Raw genomic sequence first — 20,825 nt, 5'->3', positions numbered from 1 at the left:
TCCCATGTCTAATTAACTAACTTACACTTATATTCTGACAAGTTTAAGGCATTATCCATAGACTGTGCTTTATGGAAATTTAAGGCTTAGCTTTTCTTTCACCTCTTCCCCCTCATCTCTATCGTATGGTCTTCCTTCTCTCTCTGTCATATATCTCCTGTGTCTCCTGTACTATCACTGTGCAAATGCTTTTCCTGCACACATTTTGTTTTCTCTTTTGCTTTGTTTCCTTATGTATTTATCTCGCTTTCATTCTCAAACTCTTCTATATTTTTTAACTTCCTTCTCTGTAAATCCAGACATGAGGGGACTCAGTTCCTGGCTCTACCACTGAGCAAATTACTTGAACCCTCTAGAGGTGCCTAAGTTTCTCATCTATAAATTGGGGAGCAGTAGAACATATCTCCAAGGATGGTAATAAGAATGGCGTAAGAAAGACTTAGCAAAGCTCTAAGAATGGGGCTTGACACGTAATGTTCAATACGATGATAATAATATTTTGATGTGGCTGTTAAAAAAAGGTCTGTATGTTATGATGTGTAATAATTTTCAAGACTGTTATTAAATGGGGGGAAAAGCAAGTTGTATAATAAAACACAATTTGGATTCCCACTCCTACATTTTCCCTTCTTGAATCCCCAGAGAAAGAAGAAGGAATAGGGCTGTTTACCTTACAGGGCATACTTAAGAACTTTTAACTATGCCTTTTATCAGTCTTATCTACTGTCTGCCAGTTCCCATGCTAGTAGACTCCAGAGATAATTGCAGTGAGCAGATGTGACGTGACACATCCACATCCACATAGGCTTTAGAAGCTAGCCTTTGTGTTATTTTGGGAAATATGGAATTCATTATTCAAGAGCACTGAATGCCTACTCAACCTCCTGGAAGATATATGGCATATTGTGAACAAAAGTCTCAGGAAAAAAGCACACCAGGGTCAATATTCTTTTTCACCCAATGTGCTGCACCATCTGTTGCTTTTTCCCTGCTCCATTATTATATATAATCAAATATGTGCTGCACCAAGTCACTTAGCTTTCCCAAAGGGAGAACATAGGTCACCATAAGCTTAATACCACTTAAAATAGGAAAGAACTGGACAGCAGGATGTATCAGAAGCAAATGTATTATTCCTATCTGAAGGTGATCTAGTTAGCTAGATTCTAGCTCATTAAAAAGTAATAAATCTAAAGTTATCTGGAATAAAATGCAATTAACAATCTAGCTCAGAAGTTTTTGTTGAATTTAATTATCTTCCTCCGAAATACAGACATAAAAGGACTGCAAGATAGATGGTAAATGAGAAGCAGATTTCACAGTGAAACATTTTTCTCCCAACAGGATTCTTGGGATGGCCAGCATATTCCAGTGCTTTTCTCCATTTTTTGTGGTTTGTTAGTGGCAGTGTCCTATCATCTCAGTCGACAAAGCAGTGATCCCTCCGTACTTTTGTAAGTGAAATCAGTTGTTACCGAATTAAAGAAATTCAACCAAGTTCACATTTTTTTTTAAGTTTAACTTTCCCACTGCCTTGTCAAAGTACTGTTGACTTAATCTCTATTGGGTGTCGAATATATTAACTCTGGATCTTTCTGACCAATTTGGCTACTTATTAGCATTTTCTTTCCTACAAAGTATTAAACCTATATTTTAATAAAAATATTCCATTGTATGCTTATTATGGTATCTTAAACTTTTTAGACATTGTCATTTGCTAATGATTAAATACACTGAGAACACTTTATTTTTTATCATAAGGTTTGTTTGCCTTTAAGTACTGGTTTTCAGGTTATGAATGTATTTCTTATTAATTATATTTTCATTTTTTTTAAAATTTCAAGCTCTTTGGTGCAATCCAAGATTTTTCCAAAAACAGAAGAGAAAAATCCAGAAGACCCTCTATCTGAAGTAAAAGATCCACTGCCTGAAAAACTTAGAAATTCTGTTGTAAGTTTTAGCTTTTTATAATTACCTGAAATACATAAAGTTTAGACAGTTCATCATGTTGTATGTTGTATCATGAAAGCCTTATGTAACTGGGAGAAAGTGTTTGTATAGCTATAAGCTGTTGATTACCTTTATGTCAAATTTTAACCTGTTAAGAAATGCTCATTCCTCAAAGTTTGTTTCTGTGTAATTAAAAACAGTGTGCTAAACATTCATTTTCAGATTAGGTGAAATGAAGTAATTTTATGGTTTATAGAATTCTTAAACCTATTCAGGTTAAACTGGGATTTGAAAGATGAATATTAACATAAATCAAATTTTGTATTGTTCTCGTTGATAAAAACTAGGTCCTTGTAAATCATCTGCCTAGTCATTTAGTGTGTTTTTTTTTCTCAAGGGCAATCAGAAATGTGCGTGTTTGTTTATTTTTCAGATTGAAGGGGAGAGCAGTTATCTGTAACTAATTAAATATATTTAAGAAAATGTAGTCATTTAAGAATTTTTTAATTTAGTGAATTTAATGTCTGTCTTAGTAATTATCTGCTTTAAGGAAGAAACAGAGCATAAAGCATTCTTTTTCTAAGTTATTTTAGAATATTTCCATTTGTGAAAAACTGTATTATATCAGTCATGAGTTATACTATTTACCTTTACTGAACTTGAGCCGTTGACATATTCTTCAGAAAACTTTAAAAGTACAAAATGGCCTCACGATAGAATTCAAACAATTTTTTCTGACTTTAGTTTCCACTTTAGCAAAGGACATTTCATGTTAAATATAGTACGATATTTCTTAATCTAGCTTAAAATTAGCATAAATCTGCAAGTCAGTTGACTGCAGTCAAGATATCAAGAGATTTCTGGTTTACTACTAGCACTAAAAGAGCCAAAATCCAGTAAGTAAAATAACACGTATTTATGCAGTTTCAGCATTCCAAAAAACAATGAAAATATAACTTTGTTATCCAAAAGGGTATCCCCTATAAATTATACAGCAACTTTAAGTACCTCATTTCCTTTCCCCATATATAAAAATCAAACTTACAGATCATGGTGGGGGGGGGGGAATCTTCATTCTAAAAGACTTTGTTTTAATCTGTTATACATTGTGTAGAACTCATTTAATTTCCTTGATATTGCAGTATCAAACCAAGATACCAGGAAATTGAGGAAGAAAAGACTTATTATAGCCAATTGTTATGTAGAAGAGCTATCTAGAAGAATAAGGTCAATGAAAAATGATTTCTTACACTTTGCCAGTTGGGAATAAAAAATACGTGGTTTTAAAATTGTATATAATTGTTGGCGCATTCTGTGTTCTTCTGCAGAGTGAGCGTTTACAATCAGACCTAGTAGTGTGCATTGTGATTGGTGTGCTCTATTTTGCTATTCACGTAAGCACGGTCTTCACAGTGTTGCAGGTAAGGAATCATTTTGTTCTTTTCATTGGGGGGAAAATAATTTTGTTTAGGCTCATTTTTTATTCCACTATTTGTCCATAATGCTGAAATATTTGATATTTTGTTTGGTTTTAACAACAAATATTTATTTTCTCATGGTTTCTTTGGGCCATGAATCTGATTGTAAACGTAGTTTAGCTAGACGATCCCAGTTCAGAGTATGTTACGATGCTGCAGCCATATGGGGCGGCTATCGACGGAGGCTGTTAGTAGCACTAGGTTCTCTGCTCACCATTGGCCAGAGATCTGCGTTCCTCTCCATGTGGCCCTTGCCATTGGCTGCTTGAGTATCCACACAAAAGGACAGCTAGTCTTCCCCAGAGCCAGTGATCCTAGAGAGAAGTCCAAGACATCATTTAGTAATTGACGTCAGATGTGACACACCGCCGCTTCCTCTGAATCTGCTGATCATACGGGGCAACCCTGGTACAAGTTTCAGAAAAACCACACCATGAGGCAATGTAAAGTGTTGACAGATGTTTAGTTCTTAGATTCTCAAGTTGACTCTGCTGTTTTTTATTAATACGTAGAAAATTGAACGGACAAATTAGAAGTTCTGTGGGTCTCAAGATCACTTTTACTCTTCTCAATTTTATTCTTCTTGTAGCCTGCTCTCAAGTATGTGTTGTATGCATTGGTCGGCTTCGTAGGTTTTGTCACCCATTATGTGCTGCCTCAAGTTAGAAAACAGCTACCATGGCACTGTTTTTCTCACCCTTTGCTGAAGACAGTGGAGTATAATCAATACGAAGTTCGGAGTAAGTATTTTGTTAATACTCTTCTTTTTAATATTATGGATTTTTTTGTTTTTACTTTAACAGAGACCGCTAAATGAGTATCATCCAGTAACACTGTGGCTTGTGTTTGTTACACTTAGATTGGAAGCTGTAATGAGTCAAACTTTTTGCAGGATGCTTTAATTTCAGTTGAAGTATAAATGTCAGTGCTACAATGCCAACGTCCACAGAATCAAATTTACTTCCTCTCTGTATTGCTCTTTCTAGACCTCTCATTGATGAATCCTTCTGTGCATGTTTGTGGCTTCTTTCCAGTCCTTACCCTTGCCTTACATCTTCTTCTCTATACAGGCAACCCAGTCCTCCTTAAGACTTGTATTTGAATTATTTTTAGCTCAAAGCATAGGGAGAATAAAGAGAATTTTGTTTCTCTTTCCACCAGAGACTCTATGTCCTACCAGGGAAAGGTAGAAAAGAGTTGATCAGATGAAAAGAAGTTTAAAACATTTGTAATTGTTCTTACTTGTTCAGGTTTGGGGCAAAGTATAAAATGACTAAAAAGGAGGTAGAAGGCTAGTCCCATTTAAATCCTGACTTGTCTTTCCTATTGTAAGTATTTGGTCTTTGTTCACTGGCCCCACAACCTGCAATATGCCATACTTGCTCGTTTTAGAGAAATAATAAAAGTTCATACTTATGTCATCACTTATTATATGTCAGTGATTAAACAAGCCAGTGGTTTTTTTCCCCCAGACTTTCTCTTTCGTTAATGAATTACTATAAAAAGTAAATTCCTCAGTTGTTTGAAGTTAAATTAACTTGTTTAGAGAACCCTGAAGCTTTTGGAAGTTTTCTATACCAAACTTGACTTTGCGTTTTCAAAGCAAATTTCTTGCGTCTTTTAGTAACATTGCTTAGAGCATCATGGGACTGTAACCTTGGTCACCAATTTGATCCTGAAGAGAGAATTAAACATTAACGTGTAGGTTGCAATAATGGCATTGTGCAGACTTTTTACAATATGTGTTCTTTTAATAAGGGAAAATGACAGAGGGCGCCTGGGTGGCTCAGTTGGTTGAGTGTCTGACTCTTGATTTCAGCTCAGGTCATAGTCTCCAAGTTAATGGGCTCGAACCCCGAGTCAGGCTCTGTGCTGACAGTATGGGGCCTGCTTGGGATTCTCTCTCTCCCTCTCTCTCTTTCTGCCTGCTCCTCCTCTTCTCTCTCTCTCTCTCAAAATAAATATACATTAAACAAATTAAGGGAAAATGACACAAAACTGTATGACAATCTGTACTGGTTCTTTCATACAGTCAGGAAAATAACTTAGAATGATGTATTACTTTGATAGTGGACTACTAGTATTGCTTTCATATATAAATGATAGCAAGTGTATCCGATTTGTTTTGAAGAGCAGTTTTCCTGACAGTAAGTCATTGATCATATTATTTCTCTTTTGATCTTAACAAAACATTTAATATAAATTTTTACAAATTTTGAATCAATATAACATGTTTGACTTATCAAAAGCACTAGGTATTAGCAAAGTTTATTTATTTTCCTTTCTACTGACTTTAGCAATGGAAAGAAAATTATCATTCATCAGAGAATTTACTGAAGCCAGGTGACATTGTTTTCAGATAGTTAGAGAAACTTATTTTAAATCTTTCAGTTTATCCTAGATACTTTCCCCAGTGAAATAATGTGAAAGTATTAGAAAAATATTACTGGCAATGCAGTGACTCTTATGAAGTGTGTGAATCTAAAACATATCATACTTCCATATATGTTCTGAGGTGTGTATCTTATACACACACATATATATGCCCCCCCACATATCTTAAGATTATAAAAACATTAATTTTAATAGATCATTTATCTCTCTTTGGGAAAAAGGGCAGTCTCATAATCTTCAATAACCTTTCTACAGAAGTTATAGGCATAAATGAGAAAAAGTTAAAAACTGAGGTTTCAAGAATTAAAATTTTAAAAGAAATACATCTAAAAATTTTTTCAGTTTATTTTGGGCACGAGAATGAGCAGGGGAGGGGCAAAGAGAAAGGGAAACAGGCTATCTGATGCCAGCGCAGAGTTCGACGCGGGGCTCAAGCTCACAAACGGTGAGAACATGACCTGAACTGATATCAGAGCCATCCAGGTGCTCCTCATCTAAATTTAACTCACCTCTAAATTGCAAAATTGGACACGTATCAGAATTCATAGAAGTTGACAACTGGTTGAGATACTGGATTTCTTACATTATTTATAGTAGAGCCAAACTTGTGCTGTAAGATTTTCCTTTCACATCACTTCGCCAAACTATCGGCATACCTGGGAGACATTGCTGGTTTGGTTATGGACCACTGCAATAAAGTGAATATCACAGTAAAGCAAGACAAATCAATTTTTTGGTGCCCCAGTGCATATAAAAGCTTGGTTTACACTGTAGTCTGATAACTGTACCCAAAAATATGTCTGAAAAGACAGTGTACATACCTTTATTTAAAAATACTCTTGTCCAAAAACGGTGACCATATCTGGGCTTTCCGTGAGTTGTAATCCTTTTGCTAGTGGAAGGCCTCACCTCATTGTTGATGGCTGCTGATTGATCAGGATGGTGGTTGCCAAAGGTTGGGGTGACTGTGGCAGTTTCTGAGAATAAGACAACAATGATGTCTGCTACATCAGTTGACTTCTTTTATGAAGGATTTCTCTGTAGCATGCTATTTGATAGCATTTTACCCACAGTGTAACTTCCTTCAAAATTGGAGTCATTCTCTCAGACCCTGCTGCTGCTTTGTCAGCTAAGTTTATGTGATATTCTAAATCCTTTGCTGTCATTTCACAGCATCTTCAGCAGAAGTAGTTTCCATCTCATGAAACCATTGTCTTTGCTCATCCATAAGAAGTAGCTCCTCATCCGTTCAGGTTTCCTCCTGAGATCGCAGCAACTCAGTCCCGTCTGCAGGCTCCACTTCTGGTTCTAGTTCTCCTGCTGTTTCCACCACCTCTGCAGGGACTTCCTGCCTGCAGTCTTGAACTCCTCAGAGTCATCCATGAGTGCTGGAATCTACTTCCAGACTTCTGCTAATGTTGATATCTTGACCTCTTCCCACGAATTGCAAATGTTCTTAATGGCATCTAGAATAGTGAATTCTTTCTGAAAGTTTTTCAATTTATTTTGCCCAGATCCATTAGAGGAACAATTGTCTACGGTGGCTATAGCCTTATGAAATGTATTTCTTAAATAAGACTTGAAAGTCAAAATTACTCCTTGAATCCCCATGGGCTGCAGAATGCATGTTATGTTTGCAGACACTATCAATAAGCAGTAGTACTTTTAAAATTTTGTTTGTTTATTTTATTTATTTATTTATTTATTTATTTATTTTTTTTTTTGAGAAGGAGACAGAGAGCAAGCTGGGAAGGGGCAGAGAAAGAGAAGGAGACACAGAATCCGAAGCAGGCTCCAGGCTCAGAGCTGTCAGCACAGACAGAGCCTGACATGGGGTTTGAATTCACAAACTATGAGATAACCTGAGCCATAGTTGGACGCTTAACTGACTGAGCCACCCAGGTGCCCCAATGAGCAGTAGTATTTTGAAAGGAATCTGTTTTTCTGTGCAGTAGACCTCAACATAGGCTTAAAATATTCAGTAGACTATGTCATAAATAGATGTGCTGTCATCGAGGCTTTGTTGTTTCACTTAGAGAGCACAGGCAGAGGAGACATAGCATCATTCTGAAGAGCCCTAGGATTTTCAGAATGGTCCATGAGCTCTGGCTTCCACTGAAAGCCACCAGCTGTGCTAGCCCCTAACAAGCAAGTTTTGACAAAGGCTTTGTAGCCAGGCACTGACTTCTCTCTCTGAAAGTCCCAGAGGGCATCTTCTTCTGATAGAAGACTATTACAGCCACATTGAAAATCTGTTGGTTAGTGCAGCCACCTTCATGAATTAGCTCAGCTGGCTCATCTGGAGAACGTGCTGCAGCTTCTACGTCAGCGTTTGCTGCCTCCCCTTGTGCTTTCACGTTATGGAAATGGTTTTTGTCCTTAAACTTCATGAACCAACCTCTGCTAGCTTCAGACTTTTCTTCTGCAGCTTCCTCACTTCTTTCAGCCTTCACACAATTGGAGAGCATTAGGGCCTTGCTCTGGATTAAGTTTTGACTTAAGGGAATGTTGTGGCTAGTTTGAGCTTCTATGCAGACCACTCAAACTTTGTCCATATCACCAATAAGGCTGTTTCACTTTCTGGTCTTTCGCATGTTCGCTGAAGCAGCACTCTTAATTTCTTTCAAGAACTTTTCCTTTGCATTCACAACTTGGCTAATGTTTGGTACAAGAGGCCTACCTAGCTTTTGGCCTGTCTTGGCTTTCAACTTGCCTTCCTCATGAAACTTAATAATTTGTAGCTTGTGATTTAAAATGAGAGATGGGTGATTTTTCTTTTCACTTGAACATTTAAAGAGCATTGTAGAGTTATTAATTGGCCTAATTTTAATCTTAAGGAATAGAGAGGCCCGGAAGGAGGGAGAGAGATGGAGGAACAGATGATCAATGGAGCTGTCAGAACACACACATTTATTGGTTGAATTTGCCTTCTTATATATGTACAGTTTTTGTTATCCCAAAACAGAACAGTAGCATCAAAGGTCACTGATTAGGAGCGCCTGGGTGGCTCAGTCGGTTAAGCCTCTAACTTCGGCTCAGGTCAGATCTCACGTTCGTGGGTTCGAGCCCCACGTCGGGCTCTGTGCTGACAGCTAGCTCAGAGCCTGGAGCCTGCTTCCGGTTCTGTGTCTCCTTCTCTCTCTGCCCCTCCCCCTCTCATGCTCTGTCTCTGTCTGTATCAAAAATAAATAAAACATTAAAAAAAAAGGTCACTGATTATAGATCACTGTAACAAATAACAATCATAATGAAAAAGTTTTATATTACAAGAATTACCAAAATGTGACAGATGCTGTTGGAAAATGGTGCCGATAGATGTGCTCAATGCAGGGTTGCCACAAACCTTCAGTTTGTAAACAAGCAATCAAAAAAGAAACAGTATCTGTACAGTGCTGTGAAGTAAAGCTCAATAAAATGAGGTGTGCCTGTATTTTATCCACTAGATGATGTGATCTTCTTACATTGCCTTGTTAGATGCAGCCACTATGATGTGGTTTGAGAAACTTCATGTGTGGCTTTTGTTTGTGGAGAAGAATATCATCTACCCATTGATTGTTCTTAATGAACTTAGTAGCAGTGCAGAGACAATTGCTAGTCCAAAAAAACTGGATACAGAGTAAGTACAACACTCCTCTCATCCGTGTTTAACCACTAGGGGCTGTCATAAGCAATGTCTTAAGACATTGATCAAATAACAAGTAATTGAGTGTCTCAGTGCAGTGCATTGTGAGATAAAAAAAATTGAGGTGAAATTTCTGAACATCTGTTCCTGCTCTTGTGTATCACTGCTCCAGACATCTTACGTCAACTAATATTTTGTGAAAGAACATTTATTAAATAAGATTAATTTCTAATATTAGATGGTCAATTTGAGAGATGCCTGTTTTTGTGTACCGTGTAAATCAGACCATATAGGGTCTTGCAGCCATCCTATAGGCCTACCCACTAAACTTGGTGCATGTTGTCAGGTAAGCATTAACACATGTTTTTTATGTGCTAAATGCTATTACTATTAAAGCAATACAAATATTAAGAACCCGGAGAACCATATATTAGAATTGCAATAGTGTTATTTATTTTTTTAAGTGTGCTTATTTATATAAAAAAAGAAGAATCATAATACATATTGTTAAAAAGGAATATAATTTCAGATGTGATTTGCTTGGTGCATAAATCATTTTTAGAAGTTCACTTTTGATGCATAGATATTGTCAGCATAGTAAATGAAACTGATTTTTCTGAAGTTAGTAGATTTTTCTAAAGTTTTCAGCCATTGATTGATGAGTTGTGCTTTCTTTTCATTTGTAGACTAGGTGCTTTAATGATCACCATTGCTGGTCTGAAGTTGCTGCGGTCCTCTTTCAGCAGCCCGACATTTCAGTATGTCACAGTCATCTTCACTGTGCTCTTTTTCAAAATTGACTATGAAGCGTTTTCCGAGACCATGCTGTTGGATCTCTTCTTCATGTCTATACTCTTCAACAAGGTAATTTATCACCGAAAGGAATATCCCTATCTGTAGAAAGTAGCTCCCTCAGTAATATACTGTTGAGTGAGGATTCTGCTTGTGTTCCATTTGCCTCATTATCTTTTAATATCTTTCTTCAGTCAGCCAGTCATTTAGAAGCATTTTAGAATCCCTAAACAATGTTAGTCACTATGATCCATAAAAGACACATTTCTTGCTATATAACTAGGAAGATAAAGATTAAGTTATACAGGATATTTAGAGAAACACCATTAGCTGTGTATTTTTAAATACATAGGATCTTCTAAAGGTGGATGTGGTTTTGAATAATCCTAGAAATAGACATGGTAATAATTGAGCTGGGCTGTGGGCTGCTGGATAGATTAAGGGAAGAAATAACCTGATAGCTGAATGAAGATGGTAAATATGGAGGCAGTGAGGCCATGTGGGAGGAATCAGAACTTAGTTTGACGGTGACATTTACAGAATACTCTGAAAATCACAAAATGCTTCTGAGATTTGTTATCCACCCACAAGAGGGGTACTTGTCAAACGAGATGTCAAAATCTGGGTCTTCTGCCTCCCATCACAAGAGTCTTTGTGCTGAACCACACTACCTTTCTAAATGATAAAGTTGTGCAGTCGTTATTTTATAAATTAAATAGAGTTTAGATTTCATGTTAACACTGACCACATACAAAGGACTTTGACATATATTATCCCATTTGATAGGTAACAGAGAGCTGAAGCGTATGAGCAGCTACAAAACACAATGAAAGCCCAATTTTAGGCAAGTTAGCCTGGTCAGCCACATTTGGGATGACTTGGGGAAGAGAGAACCTAAAGGTACGGAGAAGGGTTTGAGACTGTGACAGTAATTCAGATGTGGTAGAGGCTACCCTAGGATGGGAACAGTACAAATGGGAAGCATTAATCTGTACAAGGTGTTAGTGATAGTCTGTTTCAAAATATTGTGTTAAATATTGTACTAAGTAGTTTCTAAAATATTGCAGTATTATATTTGTTCAGTAACTAATTTGTATGCATTTTTACCATTTATTTCCTCTTCTAGTGAGCATGGTTAACCAAAGGAGGAAGCCAGAGAGTTAATCAAAGAATTGTTTGTATAAAGAAGCATGTGGTTTCTCACAAATTTAAATATCTAGATTGGAAATCGTATGGCATCTTAGTATACCATTTGCAGAAAAAGTGAAAGTTACAATAAAACAGAAACAGTTTTTGAAATAGCCTTAACTTGAATTGAATTTTTTTAATACTTTCATTTGTTAAGCAAATTGTTCTTGAGAGCATACAGTGTTCCACAACTGTTCTAGATGCTTAGGCTACATCAGTGAACAAAATAGAGAAAGCTCTGTCCTTAGGGGTTTGCATTAGTAAGGTTAGTCAATAGAATTTAACAAGGATTGTAAGCAAGTAATTTTTAAGAGTTCTTTCTATATAGTTTTTAAGATATCATTGTAAGATGCACCATCAATTTAATAATCTTAGAAGAAAAAATTGCTATGAATGTATACAGAGATGTTTTTATCCACTTATCCATGTAATTGCATATCATTTTTTCTTCAGTGTTAGAGTCAAAATTTGAGTTCAGTCTGTTTCTATTTAGAATCTGAAGTTTTCTGAATCACTGCTTAGACAGTGAATAATGGCATCTTGACAATATACACACTGCTTTTAATTCCTGACACCCCGATCACATTATTATCAAGGATTACCAGCATACTTTTGAGTCATGGTGAAGAATGCAGGAGTTCATCTGCATTTTCTAATTGGTTGAAGTTGTGATTTATTTTTTTTAATTGTGAGTTAAACAGGTTCATTTGCAGATTAACTGAACAATTTAAATATGAGGTGTTTGGTGCCTGAATCATGGCACCAAATTAGTCTGAACCGCTCTCTTGCTTTTAAGATGCTGTGTCTGTTTTGTGAATTGGGACTTGCATGGCCTAACATGCAGAGGCAATTTTGAGCAAACACAGTAATTGTGTTTCAGTGTTGAAGACACATTCAACAACAAACAAATCCTAATTTACATAAAATTAAGATGTGTATTGTGTTTCCATTGACCATAACAATTGAGATTATGAACAGATGCCTAATGCGCACTACTAAATCCTTAGCCCCATAGGGAGGGACAGCTGTATTTACAACTTTATTTCCTGCCTGGCTGCTTTCAGATTTCTTCCGACCTTGCATTTAAAACATACTCCATTTCCAAAGTACTAAAATTTGAGGAAAATGTGTTTTAGGATTAAAAACATGTATGAATTACTTAAGCTTTACAAATATCTAGATTCCCTACCTTTCTTTATTTTGCTTGTAGTTGTTATAATATAGTCAATAGAGGGCATAGAGTTTTCCAAACAGATGAAACACAAATCTGTAAATCAGCTAGCTGTCTTAAATATATATTCAGGGTTTTGGCAGTCTATGTATCTTTTCCACTTATGCAAATGGCAAATATTTTCAGTGCCATTTCCTTATTAGGAAAAAAATATGTTTTAGAGGTCTTTTCATTTTCTAATTCAAATATCTGATAAATTTTTTACTGATTGTTTTTCTTTTCCTCCTACAGCTCTGGGAACTCCTTTATAAATTGCAGTTTGTATACACTTACATCGCCCCGTGGCAAATTACATGGGGTTCTGCTTTCCATGCTTTTGCTCAGCCCTTTGCAGTGCCCCGTATCCTTCCAATAAAAGTTGTATAAGAAAGGGCAGTCATATCCTTAACGTGAATGTTGGTTTATAGATAATAACCTTTCACAGGCCTAGAATATAAGCTACTGGGTTAAAAATTATAAAATATTCTTTGAGTGCACCCTTGTGCCAAGTCGGATTAACTTGTATTTATATCTGTGGCCCACAGATCATCTGAACAGGGCAGTATTAAGGTTTTATAATTAATTTTATGTTTACATATATTAAGTATTTTTTGTAAATACAAAATGTCTAGAAATATGTTTAAAATACTTATTTGAGAGAGAGAGAGAGAGAGAGAGAGAGAATGAATGAATATATCCCAAGCAGGCTTCGCACGGTCAGTGCAGAGCCCGACATGAGACTCGAACCCACAAACCGTGAGATCATTACCTGAGCCAAAATCAAGAGTGGACGCTTAAACTGATGAAGCCACCCAGGCGCCCCTAGAAGTATTTTTAAGTGAAGATATGAACATCTTTCATAATCATGATTGTAATTTAACTATGTCTAAAATTTTCTAATCTCATCATTTTTAAAAGTACTTTCTAAATAAAAGGAAAGGTTAGTGACTGCATGGATATTGAAATACAGATTTTTTGTTTTGATAAAACTAAAAAATTTTAGTTTGATCGTCTGGAAAATTAAACCCAGCATCTTTCTCCAAGGGTCATATATGGACTTTCCCCAAATACGTATTAGCAGGTGTTTATATGATCCCCTCAAAGCATCGTGCCAGGCTGCACTAGCCTCGCCTGCCTTCCTACTTGTGCCCCTTATGTTGTGCAGCAACACCCTCTTCCATATCCATCTGATGAACCTTTCGCTGTGTTTGTTGCTGTAATGGCAGTGTGTTTGTGTGTGTGCGCACGCTCGCCCAAATGAATGTTAAAGTCCTTAACCAATTTTTCATAGATTCCGCCATGTTGTTTGTTCAGGCTGCCGTGTCAGCCTTTTTTTCTACTCCACTAAATCCCTTTCTGGGAAGTGCAATATTCATCACTTCATACGTTCGACCTGTCAAATTCTGGGAGAGAGACTATAAGTGAGTACAATTTTATCTATTTTTTACTAGAAAAAACTATCAACAGCCTTATCATAAGTAATTCATGACTGATAATTTTTTGTGTTGAAATATTTTGCTAAGATTTCATAAGTGCTCTTAAAGTTTCAGAATCAAAATTAGAAGAGTCGGAGTAACTGCTCTATATTATCTCTGCTATTTTTCCTAACATAGTTTTAAAAACCGAGTGGTGAATATATTCTTTTTTCTGTTCTTTTCTTTTAATACTATTTCTTAGAGTTGGTTCCACCTTAATACTGCTCTGAAACATTATGCTATACAAGGCTATGTTATTATAGCAGTCATAATTAGTTATCTCGTAGTTCCCTGAGAAATATCTGTTTGTAGAGCTATATTTTCTATAGATTATGTCTGGTCTCTCATGAGGAGAACTTTTTAGTGACCATCTTTGTGCATATAGTATGTATTTCTATTTAGATTTAGTTTCTTTGGCTAGCTATTTCATCTGATGCCTGCTAACTATTCTTATGTGTAATCTCTCCAAAAAAGTTTGTTTTTAATTTAGGAAAGATTATCCAAAAGGGGAATTACTGAGTTATGGAGCCTAAACATTTTAAAGGCTTTTAACATGTATCGACATTGATTCAGAAAGAGCTTGTACTAATTTGTAATTCTGTGGTCCATCTCCATGACCACTTCTTTTCTCTCTACACTTTCACACATCAGTGCATATAATGGGTGAAAATAGTGGCCTCACCTTTTAAACAGTGGACTAACTTGTGGATTGGAAGCTTTCACTTCAGTCTTTTATCTAAAACCACACTTGGTGTCTCTCTTTTTGGTGAATTTCTAATATTCTCTTCTCGGGTATCTTAAATCTGGTCCAAAATATTGTCCGTGGCGGCAGTTTCGGTCTCAGAACCCCTCTCCTCCCTTCCCAGTTATCGAAATCTCTGAGGAGTTTTTGTGATACAGGCTATATCTACAGATACTTACTGTATTAGGAATTAAAATTCAGAAAAATTCAAATATCTATTGATTTAAAAATAGCAACAATAAACCCATTATGTGTTAATATAAGTAAACATTTTTTAATGAAAATTACTATAATTTCTATACTAGCAAAAAAATCAGTGAGAAGACTGTCACTGTTTTTGTAGTTTTATAAATCTCTTTAATGTCTGGCTCAGTAAAAGACAGCTGGATTCTCAGAACTGCTTCTGCAACCAATCTGTTGTTGCAATATGTTGTTTTGGTTGAATTATATGGAGGAAATCTGGCCTCACACAGACACATAGCTGGAAAAGGAAGAAGTATTTTAATAGCCTTTTAAAACAATTGTGGATATTTCTCTTTGATCTTTCACTAGAAGTTGACACATGGTAGTTTCCTAAAGATTAGTTGCAATATGGAATCTTAAAACCATATCTATTGTTGGGGAAGAAGAATTTCCTCTGCCTTTCAAGGTCCTTCTAGCTAAACTAAGAATCAAATTGACATGAGACAGATGAACAGGAGAAGATCAAATTTAATATCATACTTACGTGGAATCCACACAGACATGGAAATTCCAAAGACATGTAACATGATACTTACATGAGCTAACGAGAGAGGTAGGGTCTTAGGGATACAAAGGGGAGAAGATCATTAATTAACAAAGTAAAAGGTGGTCTAAGGATTGTGTTCGTTGCTAAGCTATCAAGCTCATTATAGTAAATATACACTTTCCCAAAATCTGATTTTTGCTTAAAAACTTGGGTTTTGTTATTGGCAGCAGGACTAGACTCACTTTCTCCATTTTTGAGAAATGTCTGTCAAGTATGCAAGTCTGAATAATCATAGTAAAAACGATGTTCCATGAAAAAAAAAAGGATCAAGTGCCGCTTGCAATTCAAACAGTGGCACAAATGCTATCCTTGAGACAACCATCACACAATACTAAAAAGACATGTATTGAGGTGTGATTTAATAAAATTAATTTTCTTTATTGCTTCATTAAAGACATTTGAAATTGAAGCGTGAATTTTTGTTTTATGGTCTTTCTTGTGCACCTGTGGAGGTAAGAAATACAGTTCGGTACCACTGCCTGGATTCAGGTGCCGGAGTCATGCCTAATGTTCCTTTTGCACCATCAGGGCAGTTGTCACCATGGTGAAAAAAGTCAATAAAAGCTCAAGATTATTATGAAACTCATTTTAGTCTGGGAAGCTCCCTGAAAGGGTCTTGAGGCCCCTGCTTCCATTTACGTGGACCACATTTTAGCAACCACTGTTCTAAAGACACTGTACCACTGGAAACTAATAGCTGTACCTTCCCCTTGCAAAAATGTTTCATGCACTGTGTCTCTCTGAGAACTATATATGGTATACATTTTTCATCAGTTTTTCCTTTTGCATTAAACTCATTAATGTCTTTCTATCCACTGTTAATGTAATACCAGTTAGGAGATAACTGCTGTGTTTATGTCTGATGACGGTTGGGGAGTAAAACCCCTGAACTGTAGTCCTGAGGCGTTTTATCAATATACCAAGCATAGATTTTTCTCAGAGGTATACATAAAGTGACAATATTCACTTCATCTGTACTATATAGTTTTCCTCTTTTTAATTAAAGTTTATAAAAATGTTTTGTTTTGCTCTCTTCAGCACAAAACGAGTGGATCATTCAAATACCAGACTGGCTTCCCAGCTTGATAGAAATCCAGGTAAAAGTTCCATTTGTGAGTAAAGAAGCAAGTCTAAGGAATGTGTTATTTATATATATTTCACTTCCTAACTTATTGGGAATCCTCTGTCAGTTCCAAATTGTCATTTTTCAAAGACTATACAGTAAAAACCTTGGTTTCTGAGTATACTTCATTCCGGAAACAGGCTTGTGATCCAAAGCACTTGTATATCAAAGCAAATTTCAAGAACCATTGGCTCAGTTGTGATCATGTAACATTCGGTGTCACGTGCTGCTTATGTCATAAGACCGCTCTTGTTTATCAAGTTAAAATGTACCGGAAATGTTGGCTCGTCTTGTGGAATCCTCGCAGAATAAGTTACTCATGGTTCAAGGTTTTACTATCTTTTTTGCTTTTTGTTTTGCTTTAGCAAAGTATATGTGAATTCGAGTATCTACGATGTATATACCCATCTTTTATAAAGTGCATTTTAAAAGTGCTCAGAGGAATTGAAAATGCCATTCAGAGATTGTCTTCCATAGATTCAAAAGTACAACAGTTAAAGTAAAACTGGTCAAGTATATCAAAGAGTATGCAATCTGACTGATAGGTATATTTATTAATATATTTGCTTCCCCTGCTTCCCCGACTATTTAGGTAAATACTCATTTAATTTCATTTACTTTATGGGATATAGAGATGTCATTTGAGGGAACCATTCAAAATAGGGCTTCAGTATGTGGTGTTTGGGTAGTAGTACCATTATCTAAGGTATGGTTCCTTAGTTTTGTCATTGGGGAAACATCCTTTTGTCAGCCCACCTGTTAGTAATTACACACACAGAGGGTGAATCTCACTAATCCAATCTTAAGAAATTAACTAGAATTCCAATGTATTAATTTAATGAAAGGAATCTAACTCTAAGATAGACGGGAACATTTGTATCCATTTGCTTCTCAGATTCCTTCACACACTCTACTTGACAAACCTAATTAATAATCAGATAGTTTTTGTAACTCTACAATTGGATTTAACTAGGACTAGTTACTTGATAGTAATGCCTGTTGCTATCACGTACTGGTAGACAAAACAGCCATCTCAACTCTAGTCTGACCTTGTCAGAGGGGCTTGGAATCTCATGATGCTAAGGATGCCGTCTTGCATGTTAAAAAGGCCAAGTCCTGAATTGATATGCATACCTCTTGTTTTTAACTTAAAAAAATGTTTTAAAGATTTTATTTTCTTTTTTAAAGTTTATTTATTTATTTTGAGAGAGACAGAGCACAAGCAGGGGAGGGGCAGAGAGAGAGAGTCCCAGGCAGGCTCTGTGCTCAGCGCAGAGCCGCCGTACAGGGCTCTGTCCCACCTGAGGTGATATCAAGAGTTTGATGCTCAACCAACTTAGCCACCCAGGCACCCTGTAACTCTAAATTCTGAAACTTTACTCATTACCCTGTGTTTCATTTTTACATAGAAATTGTAAGGGTATTAATACTATTTTTCTTGTCAAAAAAAATTTCCCTAACTAGATTTTAGCTTTAATGTTTTTAACAATCTTCCTTGTTGATGTAACAGAGATGTAGGGTAAAATTTAACCTTTTTAATCCCTTCTTGCAGGATCAGATGACAACAATCTGAACTCCATCTTTTATGAACATTTGACCAGATCCCTACAACACAGTCTCTGTGGAGATCTGCTCCTGGGGCGGTGGGGAAACTACAGTACGGGGGACTGTTTCATCCTGGCCTCTGACTACCTCAACGCCTTAGTGCACCTCATAGAGATAGGCAACGGGCTGGTCACCTTCCAGCTGCGGGGCCTTGAATTCAGAGGTAAGACCTTCACCTTTCATTTCTACAACATACTCTTGTGACGTGGGTTTTATGTGTTTACATCTCAAATCAAAAGTCAGCATAAAATTAGATCTTAGTCTTTGGAATTGTGGAATGAAAAGAGTTGTTAAAAGAACAATTTTTAGATACTTTTCTGAATTTCACTTTAGAAGAATCTTTTTTTTAATTAAATTTATTTATTTATTTAGAGAGAGATGCATGTGAGCACAAGTAGGGGAGGGGCAGAGAGAGAATCCTAAGCAGGCTCTGCTCAGTCAGTGCAGAGCCCTGATGCAGGACTCGAACTCATGAACCAGGAGATCATGACTCAAACCAAAATCAAAAGTCAGATGCTTAACCTACTGAGCCACCTGAGTGCCCCAGAGAAGAATCATTTTTGTGGCATGCCAAATATGTAAAGGTAGCATCATTTGTGTATAACTGTGTTCCTGGTGATGTTGAATTTCTGTTGTTTTCTGCTTGCTCTCTTGTCATTTTCTCTGTGAGAAGTTACGTGTATCTGTTAGACGGCCAGCAGTGTAGAATGCTGTGTTGTGTGAGGCATAGAGGAGCCACCCAGGTACTTTCATGTGGACACCATGCCTTTGTCCTCAACAGATGTTTGTTTTGAAGTGAAGCTCCCATAACATCAAAACAGTTTTAAAGTGAACCAGTCAGTGGCATTTAGTGCCTTCACAGTGTTGGACAGCTGTTAGGGTAGGCAGTTGGTTAGGTTCGAGCAGGATGCCTGGAGGTCAGTGAAGAGGAAGCCAGGGCCTGCTATTGGAGAGTCAGAGGCCTGTCCTGTCAGCATCTCAGAAAAAGCCACAAGAAGCCCAATCAAACCAGACAGGCCCAAGATGGCTGACAAAATAGGCCAGTGACCCCTGACCAAACACAGAAGAAAAAGTGTGAAACCCTGCTTTCAGGAAAACCTCAACTAATGAATATTCCTCCCCTCAGTTAACAACTGTCATTAAATGATAGAAACCCAACCCCCTGCGGGCACACGTCTCTCTCACTCTCACGGTCTCTCTCTTTTGCACTTGCCCACTCTTACATCTCATGGATGTGCTTCTGCTTTAATGAACTTTCTGGTTGTGTTGCTCATCTTCTATGTTGTGTCTCTCCTTGAATCTTTCTTGTGACAAGACCCAAGAGGCTTCAGCCACATCTTTGAGACATGTTGGGTTGAGGCCTCAGGGTCTGGAGTCTCCCCAGTTCATCCATCTACACAACCACCACCACCTCTGTCTAGTTTAAAGTGTTTTCATCACCCCAAATAAAACCTCACACCCATTAAGCAGTTACTCCCTATTCCCCTCCCAGCCGTCAACAATTTTGTATAAGGACAAATGAATCTATTTCAACAGAGAAAATTATGTATTCAGAAACCTATCAACTTGATGTTATCAACTGCTCTAAGTTGAATATCTTGTAAACATGAGTAGAAACTTGTTTTATAGGAATTGAGGAAAGTCATATTAATGTATATCTTTTCAATCTAGGGAACATTTGAACTTGAGAGTTTTTAGAACATCCAAGCTTTGTTTTGACCTACTCTAAGAAGTGCCTTGCATGCTTTTGACTAGAAATGGAAAATAAGACAGCATTTGACTAGATAGAGGATCAAATTAGATTTATACCCTATAGCTTTATTTTCCACTCTGGTATTGAATCAGAAGGTATGGACCTTTGTTGGGTAATATCTTTGTTAATGAAGCAAGTGCTTTTCTAAAATTACTTGATTCACTGGAGATCGCACTTGTATGACACTCAAATGAAGGGACTAAATGTTTTTCATTTATGATCTGTTTGTCATTGAATCTCTCTCTTTCCAAACGCCCTATTCTTGTTTAATGTTTTGTTTCTGTTTCTCCAACAGAGCCCAAGACCGTAATTCCACCTCTCTAGAGTCTTCTCATGTTCAGATCTAAGCCAACTAGACTCATCCAAAGTCAGCACCCCCTTACCACGACACCTACTGTTGCCGTGACTTTAACTTTTTTTTTAATTGTTGGTAGCAGAAGATTTCACCTTTGTTTTTTAACCTTTTTTTTTTTAACAAATGTTTGTGAGGAGGATAGTTTATGTAACGTTTCTGTATGTGTGAATCAGAAGGGGGTCCTTCGTAGGATCTGCCAATTTCACCATGTTGGTCAGAAATTCTCCAAATCAGAAATTGATCCAAATTCTCACTCTCCCAACTTTCATTCTCTGGTACCGAGTAGATTCAGATAATATTTTGGACAAATTTTTTGCCATCCAAACTCTATTTGCCAAATAAAACTCA

At 36.7% G+C, this 20,825-nt stretch overlaps 1 protein-coding gene across 9 annotated transcripts in view; it reads left to right on the top strand.

The window, feature by feature from the left end:
- The window catches only part of PCNX1 (pecanex 1), a 169,240-nt gene that overhangs the window by 122,770 nt on the left and 25,645 nt on the right, over positions 1 to 20,825 (top strand). For all 9 annotated transcript variants that reach the window (XM_029952862.1, XM_029952861.1, XM_029952860.1 and 6 more), the window contains 10 exons: positions 1,345 to 1,454; positions 1,845 to 1,950; positions 3,279 to 3,371; positions 4,018 to 4,168; positions 9,297 to 9,438; positions 10,131 to 10,308; positions 12,887 to 12,995; positions 13,926 to 14,055; positions 16,680 to 16,738; positions 18,317 to 18,532. In XM_029952862.1, coding sequence (XP_029808722.1) covers positions 1,345 to 1,454; positions 1,845 to 1,950; positions 3,279 to 3,371; positions 4,018 to 4,168; positions 9,297 to 9,438; positions 10,131 to 10,308; positions 12,887 to 12,995; positions 13,926 to 14,055; positions 16,680 to 16,738; positions 18,317 to 18,532 — 1,294 coding nt within the window. The remainder of the gene's footprint in view (positions 1 to 1,344; positions 1,455 to 1,844; positions 1,951 to 3,278; positions 3,372 to 4,017; positions 4,169 to 9,296; positions 9,439 to 10,130; positions 10,309 to 12,886; positions 12,996 to 13,925; positions 14,056 to 16,679; positions 16,739 to 18,316; positions 18,533 to 20,825) is intronic.

This window comes from Suricata suricatta, chromosome 9 (assembly GCF_006229205.1).
Source record: "Suricata suricatta isolate VVHF042 chromosome 9, meerkat_22Aug2017_6uvM2_HiC, whole genome shotgun sequence".
Taxonomy (NCBI): Eukaryota; Metazoa; Chordata; class Mammalia; order Carnivora; family Herpestidae; genus Suricata; species Suricata suricatta.
This window is presented reverse-complemented; position numbering and strand designations above follow the sequence as displayed.